This window comes from Rhipicephalus microplus, chromosome 6, assembly GCF_043290135.1.
Source record: "Rhipicephalus microplus isolate Deutch F79 chromosome 6, USDA_Rmic, whole genome shotgun sequence".
NCBI classification, from domain to species: domain Eukaryota; kingdom Metazoa; phylum Arthropoda; class Arachnida; order Ixodida; family Ixodidae; genus Rhipicephalus; species Rhipicephalus microplus.
In genome coordinates, this window is record NC_134705.1 from 193,752,881 (window position 1) to 193,775,063 (window position 22,183).

The 22,183-nt window shown below is 45.6% G+C and overlaps 1 protein-coding gene across 1 annotated transcript; it reads right to left on the reverse strand.

Moving 5' to 3' along the window:
• Positions 1-415: 415 nt before the first annotated feature.
• On the reverse strand, positions 416-21,260 carry LOC142765104 (uncharacterized). Its single transcript, XM_075865681.1, has 7 exons — positions 21,080-21,260; positions 17,750-17,800; positions 16,264-16,308; positions 13,694-13,744; positions 11,131-11,193; positions 9,712-9,768; positions 416-656 (listed from the first exon to the last, which is right to left on the reverse strand). Exons 1-7 carry the CDS (start codon positions 21,153-21,155, stop codon positions 649-651), a joined length of 351 nt encoding a protein of 116 aa, XP_075721796.1. The 5' UTR covers positions 21,156-21,260; the 3' UTR covers positions 416-648.
• Positions 21,261-22,183: the final 923 nt, after the last annotated feature.

Sequence of the window (22,183 nt, forward strand, 5' to 3'; positions counted from 1 at the left end):
ACTCGCCCAAGCAACCACGTTAGCTACATTAAGGCACTTACAATAGTCGTGTCTTTTTTTTTATCAGTAGGCAGTGTACTTAATGTAACCTGAATGTCTCATAGGCTTTGTTTGCATTTTTAATACACGCTGTTTTTTTTTTCTTCGTGTTACATGTATTAGCACTATGAGCGGTAAGCTATAAAGTCATGTGAACAAATCTTTTCTTGTCAAATATGAAGTTGCTTTCTCATCCTCTCCGACAAATGTCAGAGGAAAAGACTATATTTTTCAGCGTTACAGGTCGCAGCTTATGAAACCTAACTTATGAAATCACTCTTCCTTCATTAACATTCTATACGCGTCTTAAAACTTGAAAATTTGTGAGAGCCAGTAGTTCGGCCATTTCTGCTTAGAAGAAGAGAAAGTGACAACATTTGATTTATGGGAATGACGTTTATTTGATCAAAGATTTCAATGTCATTCAATATTTATTGAACCAGTTCCGTACCTCAGTATACTCTGTTACCCGAAGTATACTGACTTACCATGGGCATGAGCTTAATGTCATCGCTCTAGGAGTAAACCACAGGTGTAGATTCTTCTGAGTTTCATCCATGTAAAGTTCTCAAATATTTACAGGGAATTTTCATGCAACTGTTGGGATCCTCAGCGGCCTGAAGAATTGTAAGATTGAAGAATTATTACACATTCACAGTTTTTACATTCGTTTTTGTGGCATACATTTAAGCTTCTGGTTCCCCAACATAATCATCAGCTTAAAGTTTCATTTTCGCCGTTTAAATGCTGGATGCACGTAAAATGAAATAACTCCCGGGGAGAAGTGATGATGAAGTATTTGTTCATCTTTTATTTATTTGGCATCTGCTTTATCTCTTTTTTTTTTTGCAAAGCAGCAGCTGGTGAAATTCGTAAAACAAAAGAAAGGTAAATTGTATTTTGTGAAACCCTGAAGCAGTCTGCCTATTTATGTACATTGTCATCATAGAATGCTGTTACAGTGACACATTAAGAGCTAGAAGATGATAGTGCGATGAACCGCTCTAGAAAGGGATCCCCGACATTTTTCATATATATTCATTATCTTGTCTCTTCGAGTGATACTGGCGTGACTTTAGAGACAACAGGTTGTTCAGACATTCACAGAAACATTACGCTACAAACAATTGAGCCTTCAGTACCGACAACTGTATACCACTGCGTGCTAGCCCTTGTCTTTTGACACCACTGCACCTACGAGGTGTTCTGACATGCTTACAAAATACCAAACTCCCCTATACTGAGTTTTTAATATTTCACTTGGAAAAATTATCGTAGTACATGGTATGCCGTACATTTGGCCAAAATGCAACCTTTCCGTGGGTTTATTTAGCAAAGCCCTAAGCTTTTACCCTTCATAATCGCTATTGGCTTGATAATAGGATTGCGTTATTACTTAATCTTAAAGCAGCAGCAAAGAGAGTCGTAATAATACATTATAATCACAGGCAACGTCATTTAAATGCGACAACTAATCCCGTATAACTTTAATTGGTGCAGGGTAATACATGCGCTCGTTTTCACATGGAGGCAAACCTTCGTTTGTCACATTATGATTCTATCAAAACTAGGTCATGCTGCAAGCTTTTTCAGATTTGCTGTAGTTAATTGCATGCACATTTGCGCTGTTTGTCTATATTTGTTTCAAGTGCCAAAACAAGTAAAATTCATAATCACTTGTATGCATGATGTATGCACGATGTGTGCACTTGCATGCATTATCACGAGCCAGGGTTGTATGTGGTGATCAATTCGTCATTTTATTCATTTGTAGTACAGTGCATGCCGTTACTGGATTTAATGAGAGTGACATAACAAATTACAGTTTCTTCTATAGGTGCGCCCATACGTGTCACATTAATACATGATAAACTACGATTGTGCACTTCTTTTTGATCAATTCAAACTGTCAAAACTAGCCTACCTTTGCCCTATGAAGCCCACGAGAACTGAATACTTGCACACGTCGATCGGTAACTTATATAGCGTAAAATTGAATTCATTTCTATCGGAATAAACATGTACAGTAACACAACTTACTTTTCAAGTTTAACATGTGCTCATAAAAACAATTATCATGCCGTTATTCTGAGCACATTTAGGCGCCCGCCCTTGCAAGCAGGACTGTTATCAATGACATACCTTAGTGTACCACTAAGTTCATTAATTTTGTATTCCTGACGATGTGATCGCCTAAACATAAGTGATATACCACATAGGTCTCCCTTTCAATATTTATTCGAGATTCTAAGCACGTCCCTATTATAAATCTTTAATAATGATAATAGAATAAAGCAGACGATAGAAGAAGGCAAGGAGGTTAACCAGAAAGACAACCGGTTGGCTACCCTACACTGGAGGATTAGGGAAGGGGACAAGAAAGATGAGAAACGGGGAAGAAAAGGAAAAGAAAAGGGGAGAGACAGGCAGTAAATCCACTGCAACGTGTACAACTCCACCACAGGTCAAAGGCGTTTACACAAACCCGTCGTCCTCGAAAAGCACAAAAGGGCTATCACTGCCTTGTGGGCTGTCGAGACATGTGGGTGGTGCTGTAATAGCACCTGCACATGAAGTGACCGATCATCCAGTCACCGCAATACGTTGTCAGTTACTTGTCTCTCTAAGACAAATCGAGGTCGGCGGCAGTAATAATATTTGTTGGGGTTGAAAGTCCCAAACCTACGATACGATTATGGAAGACACCGTAATGGAAGACTCCGGAAATTTCGACCTCCTAGGTTTCTTTGACGTGAACCTAAATATAAGCGCACGGGTCTCAAGCATTTCCACCCACGAGCCTCGGCAGGGAGGTACAAAAGGAGGAACATGCGCCCTTTAAGTCACGCAAGTACTTGCACTCACCCAAGTTACACCATCGAGCTACCTCGTTTCTAGGCTCTGAAGGCTGCGCTTGCCATGACAACGCTCGTCGCCAACAGAAGTTGATAAATATTATGCATAACTAACGTCACTGCAATCGTTCTTATAAACGGTTCATTTGGGGTACGTCTCCTGGAGTTTTTTCGGTTGAACACGACATCGGTGCTTCGGTTTTGGTTCCGCCTGTAAATTGGTTAAACTTTGATAACTCTAGAAAAGTTACTGGTGACTCCTAGTTTACTTAATTACCTCTCTTTTCTTACTTTAGCTTTAATTATTTCAACTTTCTTATTGTTAAGACGTTTATTGGCGGACACTCGTTGATGATCCACGACAGCGACAGCCAATGCGGGGACCGACTCTCTGCACGAGCTGCTCTTCTTATGAAAAGGGCGACCCACTAGAAGGCACTGGAGAGGACGACTCACTGTTCGAAGGCTTTGCCACAACTACCCCGGGTACGAAAAGGGAGCCGCCTGGCGACCTAACAGGTGGTTACAATGAGCGGGTCATGGTAGGCCTTGAGGCGCTCCACGTTAACAATGTCGCGTCCTCGACGGCGCATGTCCGAAGATGGTTCGATTGGTTCAATCAAGTAGTTGACAGGGGAAGTGCATTTGACGACACGGTAGGGGCCTTCGTATTTGGGCAATAGTTTTGAAGATAGGCCTGTTGCAGTGGTAGGGATCGAGAGCCAAATGAGCGCTCCAGGGAGGAACGTGGGCGCAGTAGTGCTGGCGTCAGCGCGAATGCTTTTTTGCCGCTCTTGATCATGCGCAGTAAAGGTCTTTGCAAGCTCTCGACACTCTTCAGCAAGCTTGGCTGTAGCAGAAATAGGCGCCCACTCAGACGGATCTGGCCTGTACGGAAGTATCGTGTCGATGGTGTGTGACGGGTGCCTTCCATATAATAAAAAGAAAGGTGAAAAGCCAGTAGTGCTCTGAGGGGCGGTAATATATGCTTAGGTGACGAAGGGTAGAATGGAATCCCAATGTGTGTGATCGGCGGCGACGTACTTGGAGAGCATGTCGCCGAGCGTACGGTTGAAGCGTTCGGTGAGGCCATTCGTCTGCGGGTGGTAAGCAGCAGTTTTGCGGTGAACAACGTTGCAATCTTTAAGAATGGCTTCAACGACTTCAGACAGGAAGACGCGGCCTCGGTCACTGAGCAGTTCCTGGGGTGGACCGTGTCGCAAAATGAATCGTTGGAGCAGAAAGGAGGCCACATCGCTCGCTGTAGCCGCGGGGAGAGCGGCCGTTTCGGCGTATCGCGTGAGGTGGTCCACAGCGACAATGGCCCAGCGGTTACCAGCCGACGTCAGTGGAAGTGGCCCATACAAATCGATGCCAACGCGCCCAAAAGGCCTGGCAGGGCAAGGTAGAGGTTGCCGACCTACCGGTGACAGGTGCGTTGAAGCTTTTTGGCGCTGACAATCTATGCAGGAGCGAAAGAATTTCTGCACGTAGCGGTACATGCCGCGCCAAAAGTACCGTTGGCGAATGCGGTGGTATGTCTTCGATACCCCGGAGTGCGCACATTGCGGATCGGAATGAAAGAACTCGCATATGTCAGAGCGCATACTGCGAGGTATGACTAGTAGCCACTGGCGGCCGTCAACGTTGTAATTGCGCCTGTGGAGGAGGTCGTCGCGAACGGCGAAATGGTGGGCTTGACGACACAACGCGCGAGTGGATGGAGTGGATGGATCAGCCAGCAAGTCTATCAGTGAGGCGATCCATTGATCCTTGCACTGTTCAGTAGCAATGGTATGAATGCTAATGGAAGAAATGGCAAGGTGAGACGCGGAGTTGTGGGCATTGTCGTCAGGCAAGGGAGAGCGTGACAGGGCGTCGGCGTCAGCATGTTGCCTTCCATTGCGGTACAGCACGCGGATGTCATAGTCTTGCAGGTGAAGTGCCCACCGGGCGACATGGCCTGAGGGATCTTTCAATGACGACAACCAGCATAGTGCGTGATGGTCGGTGACGACATCAAATGGGCGACCATACAAATAAGGTCAGAACTTCGTAAGGGCCCAGACGATTGCCAAACATTCCTTCTCGGGGACGGTGTAATTAGTCTCGGCCTTAGTAAGCGCACGGCTTGCATACGCCACGACATATTCCGGGAACCCTGGTTTGCGCTGCGCAAGGACAGCGCCAAGGCCGACACCACTGGCATCCGTGTGTACCTCTGTAGGGGCCGTAGGGTCGTAGTGGCGGAGTATGGGAGGCGATGTCAACAAACGACGGAGCGCTGTGAAAGCGTCGTCGCACTGTGATGACCACGAATGTAGAGGCCCGTTACTTCCAAGGAGCTTCGTCAGCGGTGATATGATAGTCGCGAAGTTTCGAATGAAGCGCCGAAAGTAGGAACCCAGCCCTACGAAACTGCGCAGTTCCTTGACGGATGTCGGCTTGGGGAACTCGGCCACGGCTCGAAGATTAGCTGGATCAGGGAGAATTCCGTCCTTGGACACGACGTAGCCGAGTATTGTCAGCTGCCGAGCTGCAAATCTGCACTTCTTTAGGTTCAGTTGCAGACTGGCGTCACTCAGACACGTTAAAACATGCCGTAGGCGTTGAAGATGCGTCGAGAAGTCCGGAGCGAAAACGACGACGTCATCGAGGTAGCACAGGCACGTGTGCCATTTCAGGTCACGCAGAACAGTATCCATCATGCGCTCAAAGGTGGCGGGCGCATTGCACAGCCCAAACGGCATGACGTTGAATTCTTACAAGCCGTTGGGGGTGACAAAAGCGGTCTTCGGTCGAGCGTCCTCAGCCATAGGTACTTGCCAGTACCCTGAGCGCAAATCGAGGGATGAAAAAAATTCTGCTCCTTGCAGGCTGTCAATCGCGTCATCTACCCGCGGTAGTGGGTACACGTTCTTACGAGTGATCTTGTTGAGGCGTCGGTAGTCCATACAGAACCGCACAGGACCGTCCTTCTTCGTGACGAGAACGACAGGAGACGCCCAGGGGCTGCTAGAGGGTCGAATAACATCACGGCGAAGCATGTCGTCGACATGCTCGTTGATTACATGGCGTTCTGTGGGAGATACGCGATATGGACGCTGTCTCAGTGGTGGCTGTGTGCCTGTGTCGATGCGATGCGTAACGGTGGATGTGCGGCCGAGAGAAGGTTGGGCGACATCAAAAGAAGACCGGAATTCTTCCAACAGGCCCAGAAGCTGGGAACGCTGGCCTGGCGTAATGTTGTCGGGAATGGAGGGACCGAATACATCATCGGATGATGAAGCAGATGTCGAAACAGCACTAAGCGTACTGGAACTTGAGCAGTGCATGTCATCGGGTTGATCCATAACTTGTTCCATAACTTGTTCGTCTTCGATGGATTCCACGCTGCCGAGACATTCCCCTCGCACCAACGTAACGCTGTACGGGGATGAGTTCACTACAAAAATAGTGGTGCTGCCGTGAGTGAGTTGCACGGTCGTGAAAGGAACCAGCAAGCCTTTTCTGATGAAAATACGATGAGATGGCGAAAGGAGTGCAGCGGTGTCAGAAAGGCTTGCGCAGTAGACCGACACCGTCGCGGACGAGTTTGCAGGCACTTGGGTGTCATCTCTGACGAGTAACTTGCTTGCAGCAGATGGACTGTCGGCCGGCGTCAAAGAAGAGAATTGTGTGAGTTCTATTTCTGCTGGTGCGCAATGAATGAGGGCGTCATGGCGGGAGATAAAATCCCATCCTAGGATGATGTCGTGAGAGCATGAAGGAATTATGATGAATTCAACCGCATACATCACGTCCTGAATCATAAGGCGGGCTGTGCACATCGCCGTAGGGTGAATGCTTTGGGCGCTGGCTGTACGGAGGGAGAGCCCGGAAAGTGGCGTGGTCTCTTTGCGCAGTAATCGGCTAAGTTTTGTGTCCATGACGGTTACGGCGGCTCCATTATCTACAAGGGCAGATGCACGAACGCCATCCACAAGTACGTGGATCACGTACTTGTGGATGCCTAATCTATCACGTTCGATGGGCTTTCCTGAGGGCTTCCGCAGTTCGACAGCGTCGCAGCCCTTGCCTCGTGGACTGCGACGACTAGTTTTCCTGGTCGCCCTCGAGTAGACGTGGCCGCATCGGCGACAGTGAGCGACGTCGCGGAGATGGTGAACGGCGGGTAGACGGAGCGGGGAGCGACGACGGTGACATAGTTGGCGGTTGGTCATAAGAGCGGCTTGATTGGCTGGGAAAGTTCGAGGCGACCTGCGGTTGCTGCACACGATTGCAATAGCGTGCTACATGACCGACGCGACCACAAGCAAAGCAGATGGGGCGATTGTCAGCAATGAGCCATCTGTTCGCGGGTCCCATCCATGTCGCAGAACGCGATGGGCGAGCCAGCTGCTGATATGTGTGCATGGTGGGCGGCACTCGGGGCACGTGGGCGACGTCGGCGTATGTAGACGACACAGTTTCTCCGAAGGCCTGGGGCCTCGCGGTTGTTTCGGTGTAACTTAGGGGGAAATCCACAGAAATAAGTGGGGGCGGCCTGGCTACAATTTGGGCGTAGCTGAGTGGCGCAGATACAGGAGGCGGCTGGTGGTATTCTGGAACGACCTGCGCAATTTCCTGCTGAATGGCTCGGCGGAGCGGAGGTACAAGTGTACTTGATGGCTGCTGAGCATGTTGCGGCGGAGCAAAAGCCAGTAAAGAGACCTGGCGGGCAACTTCCTCACGCACGAATGACTTGATTTCGGCGAGCAAGGTTGTGTGGTCAGGAACCGCTGACAAAGCCGAGAAACCAGAATCACGTGGTGGCGATCGACAGGTCATCAAGCGCTGCCGCCGCAGCTCGTCGTAACTTTGGCATAATGTAATGACTTCTGCCACAGTATGAGGGTTCTTGGCCAGGAGCATGGCAAAGGCATCGTCGGCAATGCCTTTTAGAACATGCGTGATTTTGTCAGCCTCTGACATGTTCAGGTCGACTTTCTTGCACAATTCAAGGATGTCCTCGATGTAACTTGTGAAGGACTCGCCAGTCTGCTGTGCTCGTTCACGTAAACGCTGTTCGGCTTGCAGTTTACGAACGGCAGGGCGGCCGAACACGTCAACGACAGCGGTCTTAAAAGCGGACCAAGTCGGGAAATCAGATGCGTGGTTGTTGTACCACATTCCGGCCACACCCGCGAGGTATAAAAACAGGTTACCGAGTTTAGCTGCCTCATCCCAATGATTGGGGACGCTCACACGTTCGTACATGGCGAGCCAGTCCTCGACGTCGGTGCCATCCGCGCCGGTGAAGACAGGAGGGTCGCGGATGCGGGAAACACCGGGACATGGCGTCGGTGTAGGAGGGAGCGTTTGCTGAGCGGCGTCCTGGTACATGGTGGAAGGCACGGTACGGGATCGAAGCTCCAAGGGCATCGAATGCGAACCAAAGATGTTTGAAGGGGACAGCACTCTCCACCAATAAGACGTTTATTGGTGGACACTCGTTGATGATCAACGACAGCGACAGTCAATGCGGGGACCGACTCTCTGCACGAGCTGCTCTTCTTGTTATGAAAAGGGCGACCCACTATAAGGCACTGGAGAGGACGACCCACTGTTCGAAGGCTATGCCACATTATATATATGCTCTGGTGATCTGCCGACAAACACACAAGCACATATATGAAAGAAGTAAGCAAATGTCGCCTTCCCCTTGATCTTGAGTATCTGCAGGCACATTTCTTAAAACACCCAATACATACTACAACTCTTTTGTACAGCAATAGTGCGCCAGCAAGCTCGATATGCGAAGCATTCCTCGACAACAGATTGATCTGAAAGCGTGCAGCTGACAATGGGTGCATGAAATGATTTGTATCATAAACAACAAGACCCATTTATTCGTTGGTGCAACCTAAAAGTGGTTTCCATCTCATTTGTTTATCGTGGAACTGCAAACCGACGCGCGCAACGCACGTATTCCATTACGGTCTATGGTGGTTTCACCCTGTTTTTCCTCTAGCAACATGGCCGCCGGTGGTTTCACTTGCTCCCGTTGGCGGCGGCCGGGACTGCCACTTTAGAGGTTCTATAGAACCTCCTTGGCTCTCATACATCACAGCATGATGCAAGACTAGTTCGCACTAACCCCTCCCCCCCCCCTACGCCTGAAGAAAAAATCCTACCTACGACCACGTTTTCGCTTACATTGGAAATGCGGCCGCCACGGCCGGGATGTGATCCCGCGATCTGCGGGTCAGTAGCTGTCCTCAAACACGTACTATATAAGCATTGATGTTCATTTCGAACAGGTATACTGGCATGTCGCAAGAAACGTCTGGCCTGTCCGAAAGCGTCTGAGTGGAACATTTTCGTGCGTGCGTGCGTGTATCCGTATTTTGTTCTTAATTATTTTTAATCTGTTTCTCTTTCAATCACCGATTTCCCAACCCCAGCGCACGGCAGCGTACCAGATCCTAGCATCTGGTTAACCTTCCCACCTTCCTCTTTTTTCTGTTCGTCTTTCTCTTTCTCTCATATTCTTTCTCTCTCTCTCTCTCTCCATTGGCACAGTACCATAATACTGTGAGCATGGGCAGACAAATGTGAATTGCCACATACGAAAGCTTGTCAAAATAATTTTGGCTGAAATGTCGCCGTTTTTGTGTGGCAATTTTTTTTCAATAAAGGTGGCCTAAGAACATGTTTATTTATGCCTATTTTAACGTAACTAATTAAAATAACACGACAAGTCAAATACACCATATTGTGCATCGCCCAGTCATTCATGTAGGCACAAAACATAACTGTCCATATCGATACTCACTGGAAGTTTGATTCTTCTGACTCTGATTACTCAGCACAGTTTGTGCTATAGTGGCCCCTATAAAAATAGTTGAAACAAGTAAGTTATTTGAATATGACAGCACACGTGAAATATATTGCGCGCCCTTTGTAAATGGTTCCCAGAAATAATTTCACACCATCAAAAATGTTACACTATCTTATGGCGAGCTTCGTCCTTGCAAACACATGACCCACATGACCTAAAAGTAAATCTACAGCAACATAACGGGGCCGTTGCTAATTTGATTAGCATATACTTTTAAATCTTCCACACGAACATACAAGAACAGTTGAATATTTTGTGCCGCTGCCCCAAAATGAACATTCCTTAATGGTCATTCATAATCGATATGATTTAAAATCAAAATACCACCTATAATGTGGATGTCACTTGATAATGCTTCGTTTTTTTGTCTGCATTATTTCTTCGCTTGATTTAGTTTACTGTGCACGTGATGGTGCTGACCACACAAGATGTTATATTTCTTTTCTTATCTGCAAATTGCTGAGGTTTGCTGGGCAGTGCTGATTTGTTTTGCAGCAGTCAGCTTAGTCATTGTTACGCGTACGCATTGATTATTCTGTCGCTACATCTGCCAAAATGAATGACAGAAATTAAACAAACAAGAGCATCACAAAGTGAAAAGTAAAGAATATACAAAGGCATAATAAAGGAACATATTTTTTAAAATATATAAAAAAGACCTAATAGGCAAAAAATAATAATAAATATAACATGGCAGACGCTGTTTCATGAAGGCTAAAGATGCTGCGTTGCTGTCATTCAGGCTGTATCTAGTTACATGAGTTGGGTGCAACGTTAGAATTTCGAAGTATCTCCTACAAGAAGTTTTGTTGCCAGAATCGCTTTTTATTATTTCATTTTATCGAACAGTTTGATAACTGCGGACAGGCAACTCAAGGAAAGTTCTCGCGCACTTTAAAGCTCGCAATAAGTGATTCATCATTCCTAGTTAATAAGAAAAACGTAACAACAGAAACCCTCCTAAAAATCACGTGATGACACAAAAAATATTTATTCAATCACTTCACCACGTTGTTGAAAGGTCAAGATGTCATTACAGACGCCCATAGTATAGTTACTGTAGACTGTAGCCTCAATGACACGCCCATAGTATAGTTACGTTAACCTGTAGCCTCAATGAGCTGAAAAAAACGACTAAGCATAGCTGTGTGTTTCAATAGTGCATGTCTCAAATGTCAAAACATTCTGCTGTAAAGTTATTTATGTGTTTTTATGATTAAGGAATCGCTTGTAAAGCCCCTTTTGCACGGACCAAGTATGATCCACAGTAATTCCTAATGATAAAATAAATAATGCCTATTAAAAGTTACAGAACGTTAGCCTTTGTGTTAACAATGTGGTTTTCCTACTCACCCGTATTCCCAAGTTGACTTACAACGTTCACTGCTCCATTTGCTCCATGCGCTATAGCTTTTCCTGAAGTCATATAAAAAAAGATATCAACATGCGTGCTCCTTTTTCAAAACACCTTTGCAAAAAATGTATTTTTTAGGCATGCGGTAAAAGAAGTCAAGGTATTTCAGAAGCATTTTATTGCTGAACAAGTTGTTTTTCAAGCGCCAATCGTTCCTAACGTAGACCAGAACTTTCGTTTGTATGAGGCAGCAATTTTCGCTCAAGGAAGGAAGGAAAATAGGAGGGAAAGAACGGCAGGGAGGTTAACCAGCCTGTAGGCTGCCGTTTTGCTACCCTGCGCATAGGAGGGGGATGGGGGAGATGAAAGATAGAGAGGAGAGAGGGAAGAGAGATAGACACAGCACATTAGACAGCACACCCGCGCGCACTCAGTCATAGTCCAGTCTTGTCTTTCGCGGTGTGTGACATTGCTGTTACAGCCGCTTGTTCAAGTATGTGTCGCGTAGGACTTCCAATACAGCTTTTGTCGCCTTCTGTTGCAATGTCTTCTCTCGGACACTTGACAGAATAGTGTGCACAGACATTTGGCTGTTGTCGATGCGTGCAAGAACGGACGCCAGTGACTGTCTCTGGATGTCGTACAACGGACAGTCACACAGGATGTGGTGTAGCGTCTCTTCGCAATGACACGCATCGCAGAGAGCGTTGTCGGCCATTCCTGTGACAAATGAATAAGATTTTGTAAATGCCACTTCTAGCATAAGCCTTGAAGAAGGGTGGCTTCTCTTCGGTTGAACCCAGTGGGCATGCGGAGCTCGAGTGCTGATGCGAAGAACGTGGGATTGTGACTCTCGCCTGAGATGCACTTGTGCTTACATTCACGTGTGCGTTCAAAGAACCAACAACCATTCTTTAGTGCGACGGAAAGGTTATCGGTCAGAGCATGTAATCATGGAATGGTAACAAGGAACGCGCCACTGACTATTCAAAGGGCCCCTAAGCCACCCAGAAGATAAGAAGGCCGAGAGCGTGGCTCTCTCCCGGCGTTTTCAGCTCTTGCGGCACAATTCGTGACGTCAGCTGTTCACGTGACGTCAGGATGAAACAAGCTCTCAATTGGTCCGTACAAGAGTACAAGAGCGATGTCTGATGTGGATTGTTGTCTATCCTGCTTTGGCATGCGCACGATTGCCGTTCTGCCTTTTCTCACACGACCATCGTGCGCAATAAACCGATTTCACATCGTTTTTTTTTTTTTTTGCAATTGCGACTTAGCGTGTGGAGATAGCAGGGTGTAGTCGAAAAACACAAATTTTTTCCTGGCTCAACTCTGACACCTGCACATACCACGTGTTTCATGAAGAAATAAGCGGCGAGGAGGAGATAAGAAGGGTAGTGAATACAGGGGCGTAGGCAGAAATTTCTTGCGGGGGGGGGGGGGGGGGCGAGTGGGAACACTTTTTTGAAGTGGTCATTTAAAATACGGTAGTCTTTCTTAGGGACCTTCGAGGCAGAAATTTTGGTCTGTCTGTCTGTCTGTCTGTCTGTCTGTCTGTCCATTTGTCTGTTGGTCCACCCTTAACGGTACCGGGCACGTTAAACGGCACCAGAGGAAAACCTAAACGGCCGACCCCATCCGCAGCGCCCACCAATGTTGCTCAAGGTTCAGCGTTCATACTTGTGCAATTGTCAATTAAAAAGCAATTATTGCGCATATCTGAGGCACCATAACAACACGTATATATTCTGTATGTGCGTCTTTTACTAGAAAAGGCATGCATAAGTTATTCTAAGGGCTGTAGCGTTTATCACGCGGCGCTGACCTGGCAACGCTTGCCCGAAAAGGGAAGTGTTTCCAACGCTTTGCTAAGACGACCCGGTGGTGGCATCTACCCATCGCCTTGTGTTCTACTTCTTATCACCTCTGAGACGGGCGCGCACATCAGTCTCAGAGGTGATAAGGTGTAGAACGCAAGAAAACAACATGTAGAAAACAATATGTCCTTCGCTTCTAGGTACCTTATGTGAGTGCACAATGTGCCCTGGGAGTTCTTGTGACAATTATATGACATTTGAAAAATCCCATTGCCGTAGCCATGGGCGTCGCCGTTTTTTGCCATGAAATTCACCATCCAAAGTGACGCTGACACCAATGGCCACCTTTTGCGTCTGATGAAACATCTAAAGCTTTCGCCTTGATAATCTGCGTACGGTTGCAGCATACAAAAATTGGCAGCCGTGGCCGTAGGGGTCGGTATGTAATGGCGGTACCCATAAGTAGTGTCTATAAGTAAAGAGCATGCCATATTGCCAAGAGTGTTTCATTTTGGTGCGCTCAGTTTAAACCAACGCATCCTTTCTTTATTTCAATGTCAATGCAAACGCTATTGCATGCATGCACGGCTTACTTGAAATTAGTGATACAAACACGATGCTGCCTTGAATTATAAGCCTGGATGAAATCAGTTACTTGCAACGTAGCGAGGCCCTTCCTTTCTTATTCTTTCGTCAACTTATGCAGGTGCTTGCCATGCATTTAAGCAGCATTCTATGTACTCACCCACACCTCTCACTCTAGACATTTTCACACGTGGTACCTTCACTTTGGGAACTGAAATATCAATGAGACATACGTCATGTAGACACTGTGCTTACAAATTCTTGCACGTAAAAATCATGGAGCGCTGAATGGGCAGCATTATTTCATTTGTTCGGATGTACGTTACTCCGTTGTCAACCTTTATATATTTATTTATAGTCATGAGACGTCATATCGGCAAGGAGATAGGTCATCATACGGCTACGACTAAGACTTGAGCTCTTAGATCGGTTTCCCTTCTCGCGAAGCCATTTAATGTTGATATCAACCTAAGAATGTACGGCTGTCCATCAGTAAAATGTGCGTCTAACTAACCGCATTCATTTCAATACTGCTATGGTTTAGAAAATCCAATTATTAATGCAACACGGCGGCGCTTGAGGCCCCACTCGCTGCATAAAGACTAACGGTCTAAAGATCATTTAAAAAAAATCGCACGATCTCCCACTAAAGGGAATCATGGGTAGCATGCAAAAGAGCGAATGGGTCGACTTAAAGTTCCGTTCATCGCGGGCACCGTGCCCGATGTTAACGCGTCTTTGCAAATGGAGCACACCATGAATTCACTGTCGCTTCTGTTGCTGTTACTCGTCCCGAACTTTTGTTGAAGCACGCCACAAGGGTTCATCGCCACGCCACGCGGGAGCAGGTGGGTTTATCTCGCGTCTTCTCGTTCCCTGACGCTGTCACGAGAGTAAGGGGGAGAGGCCACAGCCTCTTAACCAGCCCCTCACACAGCCCGAACGCGCTAGCTTGCGAGTGCGTGCTGGCAGTGCTTGGACAGGCTGTTGCGCCTGCGCAGTAAGGGTGGTCACGCCGCACACCGGATTGAGCTCGCCGTAAGCTGATTCACATCTAAATATTAGAAGTGACTATTGTGCCAGTATATACACAGCATGAGCTACGGACGGACAGGTGGACGAATGCGCGGACGCATGGACGGGCGGACTAGCGAGCCAGTTCACGCAAGTCAAGCGCTAGCCCACTATGGTGACACGTCACTCCAGGCCGCTTCCAGGCCTTCTCCTTTAGAATGACTGTCAGTTGGGCGTGTTGGTAAAGGCTTTCTCCGCCAGCTGTGCGCCATGTGACGTCACTGCTTCTAGGGCATGCGCAGCGCGGCTCTCGATAGGCCACGTGAGACGGATCAAGCTCGGCCAGTGTAGCTCACGCTGCAAAACTTTGATACAGACTGACAGCCGTCAAAGCCATTTTCCTCTGATGTTTGTTCCTTCGAAGAGAAGCTATTTTTGTACTACAAATCATGGTAGTCACCTTAGCGTTGAAAAGAAGCTATTTTTTGTGCTACAAGTCATGGTAGTCAACTTCGTCACCTTAGCATCTGGATGCAATCGAAGTTTGCTATTGTGCTGACTTTGACGTGTATACCGAAATCGACAGATACTCGGAAGGTTCATCAGGAAATGCCTTTTCAGCAGAAGCAAGTTGCAACACGGCATTGTAGCGCTGAGGCATTTGGAAAAAGCGCAGCTCGGCCTCGTGGGTGGATGTTGTACTCATTGTTAGGTCACAATGGACAAATAGGTCACTTTAGTTTAGAGCACACAAGAAATAGAGAGACAGACTGACGAAAATAAATATGGAAAGCGAGGGAAAAATCATACAGACAAAGAAAGAGAGAAATGGAAATAGATAGTGGCAAGAAAGACACAAAAAAAAAACTAAGTGATTGAAAAGAAAAGAAAGAGATGAAGACAGGAAGAGAAAATTCAACACAAAAGAAGAGAGCTAACCAGCTCCGCACTTCCTAAAATGTGAAGCTGCTTTTTTTTTTTTTTTACGAACAGGTGCAATACACGGAACCTTAGCCACATACAGCTTCAACATAAAAAAGAAACAAAACAAAAATGCTATAGCTGGCTCATCTCTCTGCTAATGTCGCACTGTTTTGCAGTACGAGGACGTGAGTAGAATCCGAAAAAAGAAAAGGATTCCACAGCAGCTTTGTCAAAAAAAAAAAACGTCGTGGTTGGTAAAAAATTATACATTAACTTAATTGAAACTCAATACCTCCGCTGCTTACGTCAGAAAACCAGACATAATGAAACTGTGGGCTTGGAGCAACTCATAGCGTCGCACACCGAAGAATGCTAAAAAAAGGCAGCCTCATTGAAATGAGCTTTATTACTGTAAAAGCAATATTTGTGCAACGCCAAACAGGCTCGTAGCCAGGCTTTTTTTTTTTGTTTTTTTTTTGGGGGGGGGGGGCATTTGTTAAACGTTTTTTGAACAACGGCTATTTTTTTTTCCCTCGGTCAAACACACCCTTCTACCGAGTTTTGGGGGGAGGAGGTTACCCCCTCCCTCTGGCTATATGGGCCTGAGGCCAAGCTTATTTGCGCGCCTTCTACAAATCACTGAAAGCAACGCCTTGCTGCTTGGAATTTGCTTTGGCTAAAGTCATTTACCCGCAGCGCATAAGGACCATTCTTTCTATTTTTAGTCAATTCAACACAACATATAGTATACGCTTATCGTTCATTAAATTGAGATTATATATATGCACTCACCTTTCACTTTCTTCATACTCACACGTGATAGCTTCATTTTGGGAACTGAAAATATTGGTGAAGCATGTGTACCGTAAATGCTCTATTCACGAAATCTCGCACTTCGAAACCATTCAGCACGGCACAGACAATAACATTCGTCCGTTTGGATATGCATTTCCTTTTGTTCTTCGTACCTACATATTTTCTATACTTATCTTTCATTTTGAGGCATATGGAGTTGTAACTGCTATATCGACATGGAGGACTGTCGTTATAGCTACGACTAAGAAATATCGGGTATACTTCAATAACAATGGTAGCGCAAAAAAGAACGGGACACAAAACTGCAACACGGAGACACACACACACACAGTGCTTTATATGTGTCTCTTTGTTTGCTTTCTCGTGTCCCATTGCTACTGTTGTTTTTCAAATGTGCCGTACCAACAAGCCCGCCTTGCAAATTTAATAAAAATCCAGCTTCTCGATCAGTTTCCCTTCTGCTCATACATTCATTGTCACCTCAATTTACAGTGCTGCAAACGATCATTTATCGAACACTTTTATGTGAATACATTCCTAAATATACCTATCTTTCAACATTTCAACATTTAATCGTTATACTTTACCAATAGTACTCCTTTATTTTTTTAGGCGTAATTCTCCATATACCTAAAGCTAAAAAGCTAAACTAACTACAATAAAACCATTCAGTGTCAAGCAACGGCCAAATATTCACGGAATAATTATTTTAAATAAATTTTGTTATGCAGGTAAAAATATATGCCAGCACAAATGACGTTGGAAGGCAGGAGACTAAAAAATGGCACGCACAGAAAGGGGGCGGGGCAGTTGTCAGTCAGTTGTTCTTTTCAAGAAGAATTAACAAATGTAGAAGTACGGATATATATAAAGAAGTGCAATGCACAGCAAAGCTACACGTAGAGATGAAGACGTACGTCCTATTTTTCTTTAACATGCACTTAGGCACGTGACCAGAAACTCTGGCTGCCTGGAAAGATGGCAGGCATGAAACAGCAATGTCATTATTTCCCTCTGCGAGCGTACTTCTTTCTTCTTGGCATTACTACAAGGGGGTGGAACGTTAGCGTAACAATTTAACAGTAAACAGAAAGCGAACGCTTAACGCATACTTATTAACAAAAAGGCGCAGTTTGCCTAGCTCAAATAAAACATACGTGGTGTAACGATGCCACAAATATTCTGTGGTTAAACACCCAAAATGTTCTCATCTAGTTCCTACCATATAGACATGATTTCTTCAAAAACAGAGGTTGGACAAAATACGTTCGTGCGACACCTTAGTTCGCTTCTGTTTTTTTTTTTTTTTGCGCACTTCCGAACGCTTTCTTTCGCCGACACAGAGGAGGCGATGTGGGGTCCTCGTTCTTAACACACCTAAAAATTTTAGATAGAACTTTATGGCGGTGGTGATAGTGAAAATTTTGCTTGAAATACCATGAACGTGTAAAACTGCACTCACCGCGAAGTTTTGAACCCTTCGATAGCTTAACTTTGGGTACCTTTATGCGCACTGTAAAGAAACAAATATCGTGGTTAAGAGTAAAAGTAACATAACATAAGTAGATGATGAACTGTATTTTATGGAATCACGCTTCTATTAGTAACTTATGGGGTTCAACATTCCAAACTGCCGTATGATTATGAGATACACCGTTTTAGAGGGCTCCGTAAATTTCGACTACATGGGGTAACTTAATGAGCACCAATGCCGGCACAGGGACATTCGCCTTCATTAAAATGCAGCTGCCGCGGCTGGGATCCGATTCCTCGACCCACAAATCAGCAATCGAGCCCCATAACCCCTACACCACCACGGCAGGTAAGGAATAAAACCTTTAGCACTCCATAATTGAAATACGTTGCGCTTTTGAAGTTTCGATCACACTTTTGCGTGTTTAGAAAAATATGTTTAAAGATTTAGAGTATACTTGGCACTCTATTATGGGAAGGCATGAAGTTCATAGGAACCGTAAACTGGTCAGAACATGTATTGAGATAGCCCCACCAACGGAAACTTTGTCTATTGTGTTGTTTAAAACGATCCCTGTTTCTCTCGTTAAGCATGAATTTACATTTTTATTTGTTCACTCAACACAACTTTTCGCGCCTCGCGCGGCAGTAATTTTAAACACACTTGATGGAGATCGCTTGACTTTTTACTGGTATACACTGTTAGCTCTCTATGTTAGCCTTGAACTGCAGTACCGTTTATTAAGTAATTTTCGAACTTAAAATATACCAATATTCTCCGTTCGTAGTGAGAAGAACAGTGAAAGCACCCTCTCTTGACGTATGGTCCGACGCTCAGTAAAGAGAGCATAAACGTTGTTAGCTGAAAGCCTAGTGGAACCTGCCGTAGAGTTTCCTATATATACTCTTGAGGCAACTCAGGCGTTAGCTTGTATGGGAGCTGCAACTCATGACGCTCCAGTGAGCACGGGAAGGATGGGTAGTACACGTATTTGTCTTAAATTTGTACTTACGGCTCCGTTTGGCTTCGCCTGGCTTGGAGCGGCTTTGCACGAGACGACAATCGGTAAGGTTTAGCAATTGCGGTTCACTACCGTAACCTTTTAGGCTCACCAATTCAAATCGAGTCACGAAGGTCAAAACGGTTTGCTCTTTTATTCGAAACATTATCAAAACGCAGCAATAAACAATTCCACAAGTCCATTCGAAGCCCGCAAGCACGAGGACTAGGCAAATTTGTGTACTACCCATCATTCCTATGGTGGCTGAGCGATCGAAGCGCCAGAGTTCATTTGATCGAAGCGTTATAAATAGTTTTAGGAAGTTCTATGGAATCTGCCGATGAATTAGAGACGTGCTAGGAGTACCTCGTGGCTTCTTCGAACTAAACCCCGAGGCCACGAGCATCTGCCTTTCGAGGTGTTAAAAGGACCTATACCTGACGGTGAGTATTCGGGAAACTTCGTCCACCGCTTTGAAGCATAGAGCACTTTAGGGGTTCGGTTTATCGTGTTCTGACGTATTCTTTTTTTTCTATATTTTCTTATATTATAGGTGACTTTTTCAACTGAAATACGAGTGTTTCCAGCGAATTTCAACAGACGCATATTCGTAGGTCACCTACGGCAGCAACGTATGCTATAGCCTATTCAATAGGCCAGTATACCACGCAAGAAATTCAATAAGGCCTCGACTGATTTTCTGTCGGCAGGCAAAAAATTTGGTCGGACTTTTTGTTTAGCGTTCGCACCTGATGCACTCAGTAGTGGTACCTGCCCAGATCTTGTGGCGCATGCGCACCTGAGTAGTTTTGCGCGATGGTGCACAAGTAAACGATAGTTTAAACAGCTTCGTTCTTACAGGTGTAGAAGTGTACGACTATTCCTCTGTCTGTTGTTGTCACCACGCCTTACACTTTTAAATATGCAAGAAACACAGCGTTTCGCGGATGCACCGCCTCTTGAAATAGATAGCTGTTGTTGTTGATGCTTTTAATTAAAACCATTTTAAACCAACTCACGTTCTTTTTGCAGGCAATCCTGTGTTTGCTCGGAAAGTATTAATATACAAGAGATTCAGTTTGGCCGCTTTTTTCCTTGCTAAGGATTTTTTTTATTCGTTTGTAGTACATACCTCAGGCCTTCAACTATAGCTAGTGTAGAAAACAATAAATAGAAAGAAAACACTTCCTTCGATAAAACGCTTCTTTTCAACATCGACGTCTTGCAGCACATCACTGCAGCGCTAGTCTGTTAAAATTCTCATTAGGCGCTTCTATAAGTGATTTCACCTTTATTGATGGTTTATTACTCATTGAAACAACTGAGGTACATGAACCCATAACAGATATGAGAACGGTGCCGGCTAAAGACCAAAACGTAGAACAGCTTGATTCGGGCTTGTTTTGCTGGAGTTGTGCTCCCAATTTAATGGCTCTCATATAAATATAACTTCACAAATTACTACAGTAAAAGCTCGTTAATTCGCAACTGAAGGGGACTACGAAATTTTTATAATTAGGCGTAATAGTTCCAATTAGCGGGTGGATGCTGGAATGGGCAGAAATAGCACCACGCTGCGCAGAAAGAATCTAAAGAAGCCCCTGTGGATGTTCTGTTGTGAACTAGGTGTTGTCGTATATTGCGTCCATAATGCTCTAACATGAAGCAGGACTAGTTGATCAGTCAGTGATATGCCAGAAACAAGCGCCAACGTGCATTCATAGAAGCAGTGAGCCTTAATGTGAATATATGACGCTATTTCTATTCCAAGAAACGTTGACTGACATGGCATATAGTTAACGCAATCAAAATTTAATGTAATGAGTAGTTTTTTTATTGTTATTTTTGTTTCTGTTGTGACTCAGTGAGCATCATTTGCAGTATTGCGAGGAGCTCCAGCGCAGCGTCCGAATTCTCATCTGCTGGGAAATTCGGATGTTTCATTGTTTTGCATCACTAGTAAATTTGGTTTGGTTTTGCAACACCCTGTGATCATTTTGGGTGAACTTCTGCGAGGAGCAATGAAAAACATGGGCTACAGTTTGAATTAACCCTATATATAGATACGGAAGCGTTCGAATTATCGGCTGTTTTCACCAGTAGAAGCACACAAATATATATGCCGAGAACAAGGCGTCAGTTCGAATCAAATGTAAATTCGAACGACTTCAAATTAACCATGTTTTACTGTAGTACTTTTTTCAAGTTTGAGCGCAGTAAAGGGAAACCCAAGCGGACTTGCTTCGCTGCAGTTGGAGCACTTCTAAAGATTGACGTATCTATCAGGTGCCAAAATATGGCATAAAGAGTGTACTCACTTCCTCCAGCAAGCTGTACTTCCAGGCATACGAAGGCGACGGCGACTACAGCAAGGGCAAGAAAGGCTATCCTCATTGCTTCTTGCCTTTCGAGAAGGATCGGGCAGTATTTTCGCGAACGATTTACGCATGGCGCTGCGAAGGCAGCTTGACGGCAATAGACAGTATAATTACATATACATGGGCGTCCACAATGTTTCGCTGGAAGTAGCACGAGTATTGTTCTTTCGTCACGTGCTAGAAAAATATATGTTCTATGAGCAGGTGGAACAATAACAATTGAACATCAATCTAAACTTCTAACTCGGACTTCTTTTCGAAGTTCTTAAAATTTCTTCAACTAGACCACCTAGCGGATATAGAAATCCTCCCCGTCAGCTCACTGATCCTTCGATATACCTAGCACGACTTAGAGTTAGGCTTCAAATTAATGGTTGAGAAAAGTGTGAAAAAACAGCCACAAAAGAAAGCCGCTCGGGCGGCGCCCGCATACCATCCTCACATTCGGCGCCGCGTGCTCTAGTGAGATAGGTGACCGCTAGAAAGCCGCGCCTGTTTACAGCACTTCGAGTATCTGTATATGGTACCTTTAGGTATAAGAGTAGCGCATTGATTTTCCAACGCCGCCAGCAACCATGCACAGGGGAGAAGCTAGTGCACAGGCCGCACCACCGAAAGCCGTCGCCGTTCGGGCCGTTCCACGCGCTTCCCGCACAGCCGCAACGCAGCGTAACTGTGGTTGCTAAACCAGGCGAAATCACGGACCTATGCGCTACTCAGCTCCCGTAGGGAGCATATAGAGTTACTGTAACAACACTCGATCACGTTTGGCACACGTCTTTTCTCTTCCCTGGGAGTTCACTCATTGAACACCAACGTTGGTGAACACTCTTCGTTACCGCTCCACACCGTGAACACTCCAGAAGCCAAGGCGGCAGCGTGGCGGGCTCGCCACCAAGACCTTGCGGTGAGAGCCCGGGAGGCCGAAGCGAAGAGGGCTCGCTGTCAACCAAACCAAGAGCAGCAGGCCAGCAAATGAGAAGCAAAGCGAGTGCGCCGTCAAACCCTTTATATGATGGATGAAGATAGTGTACAGAGGATTCA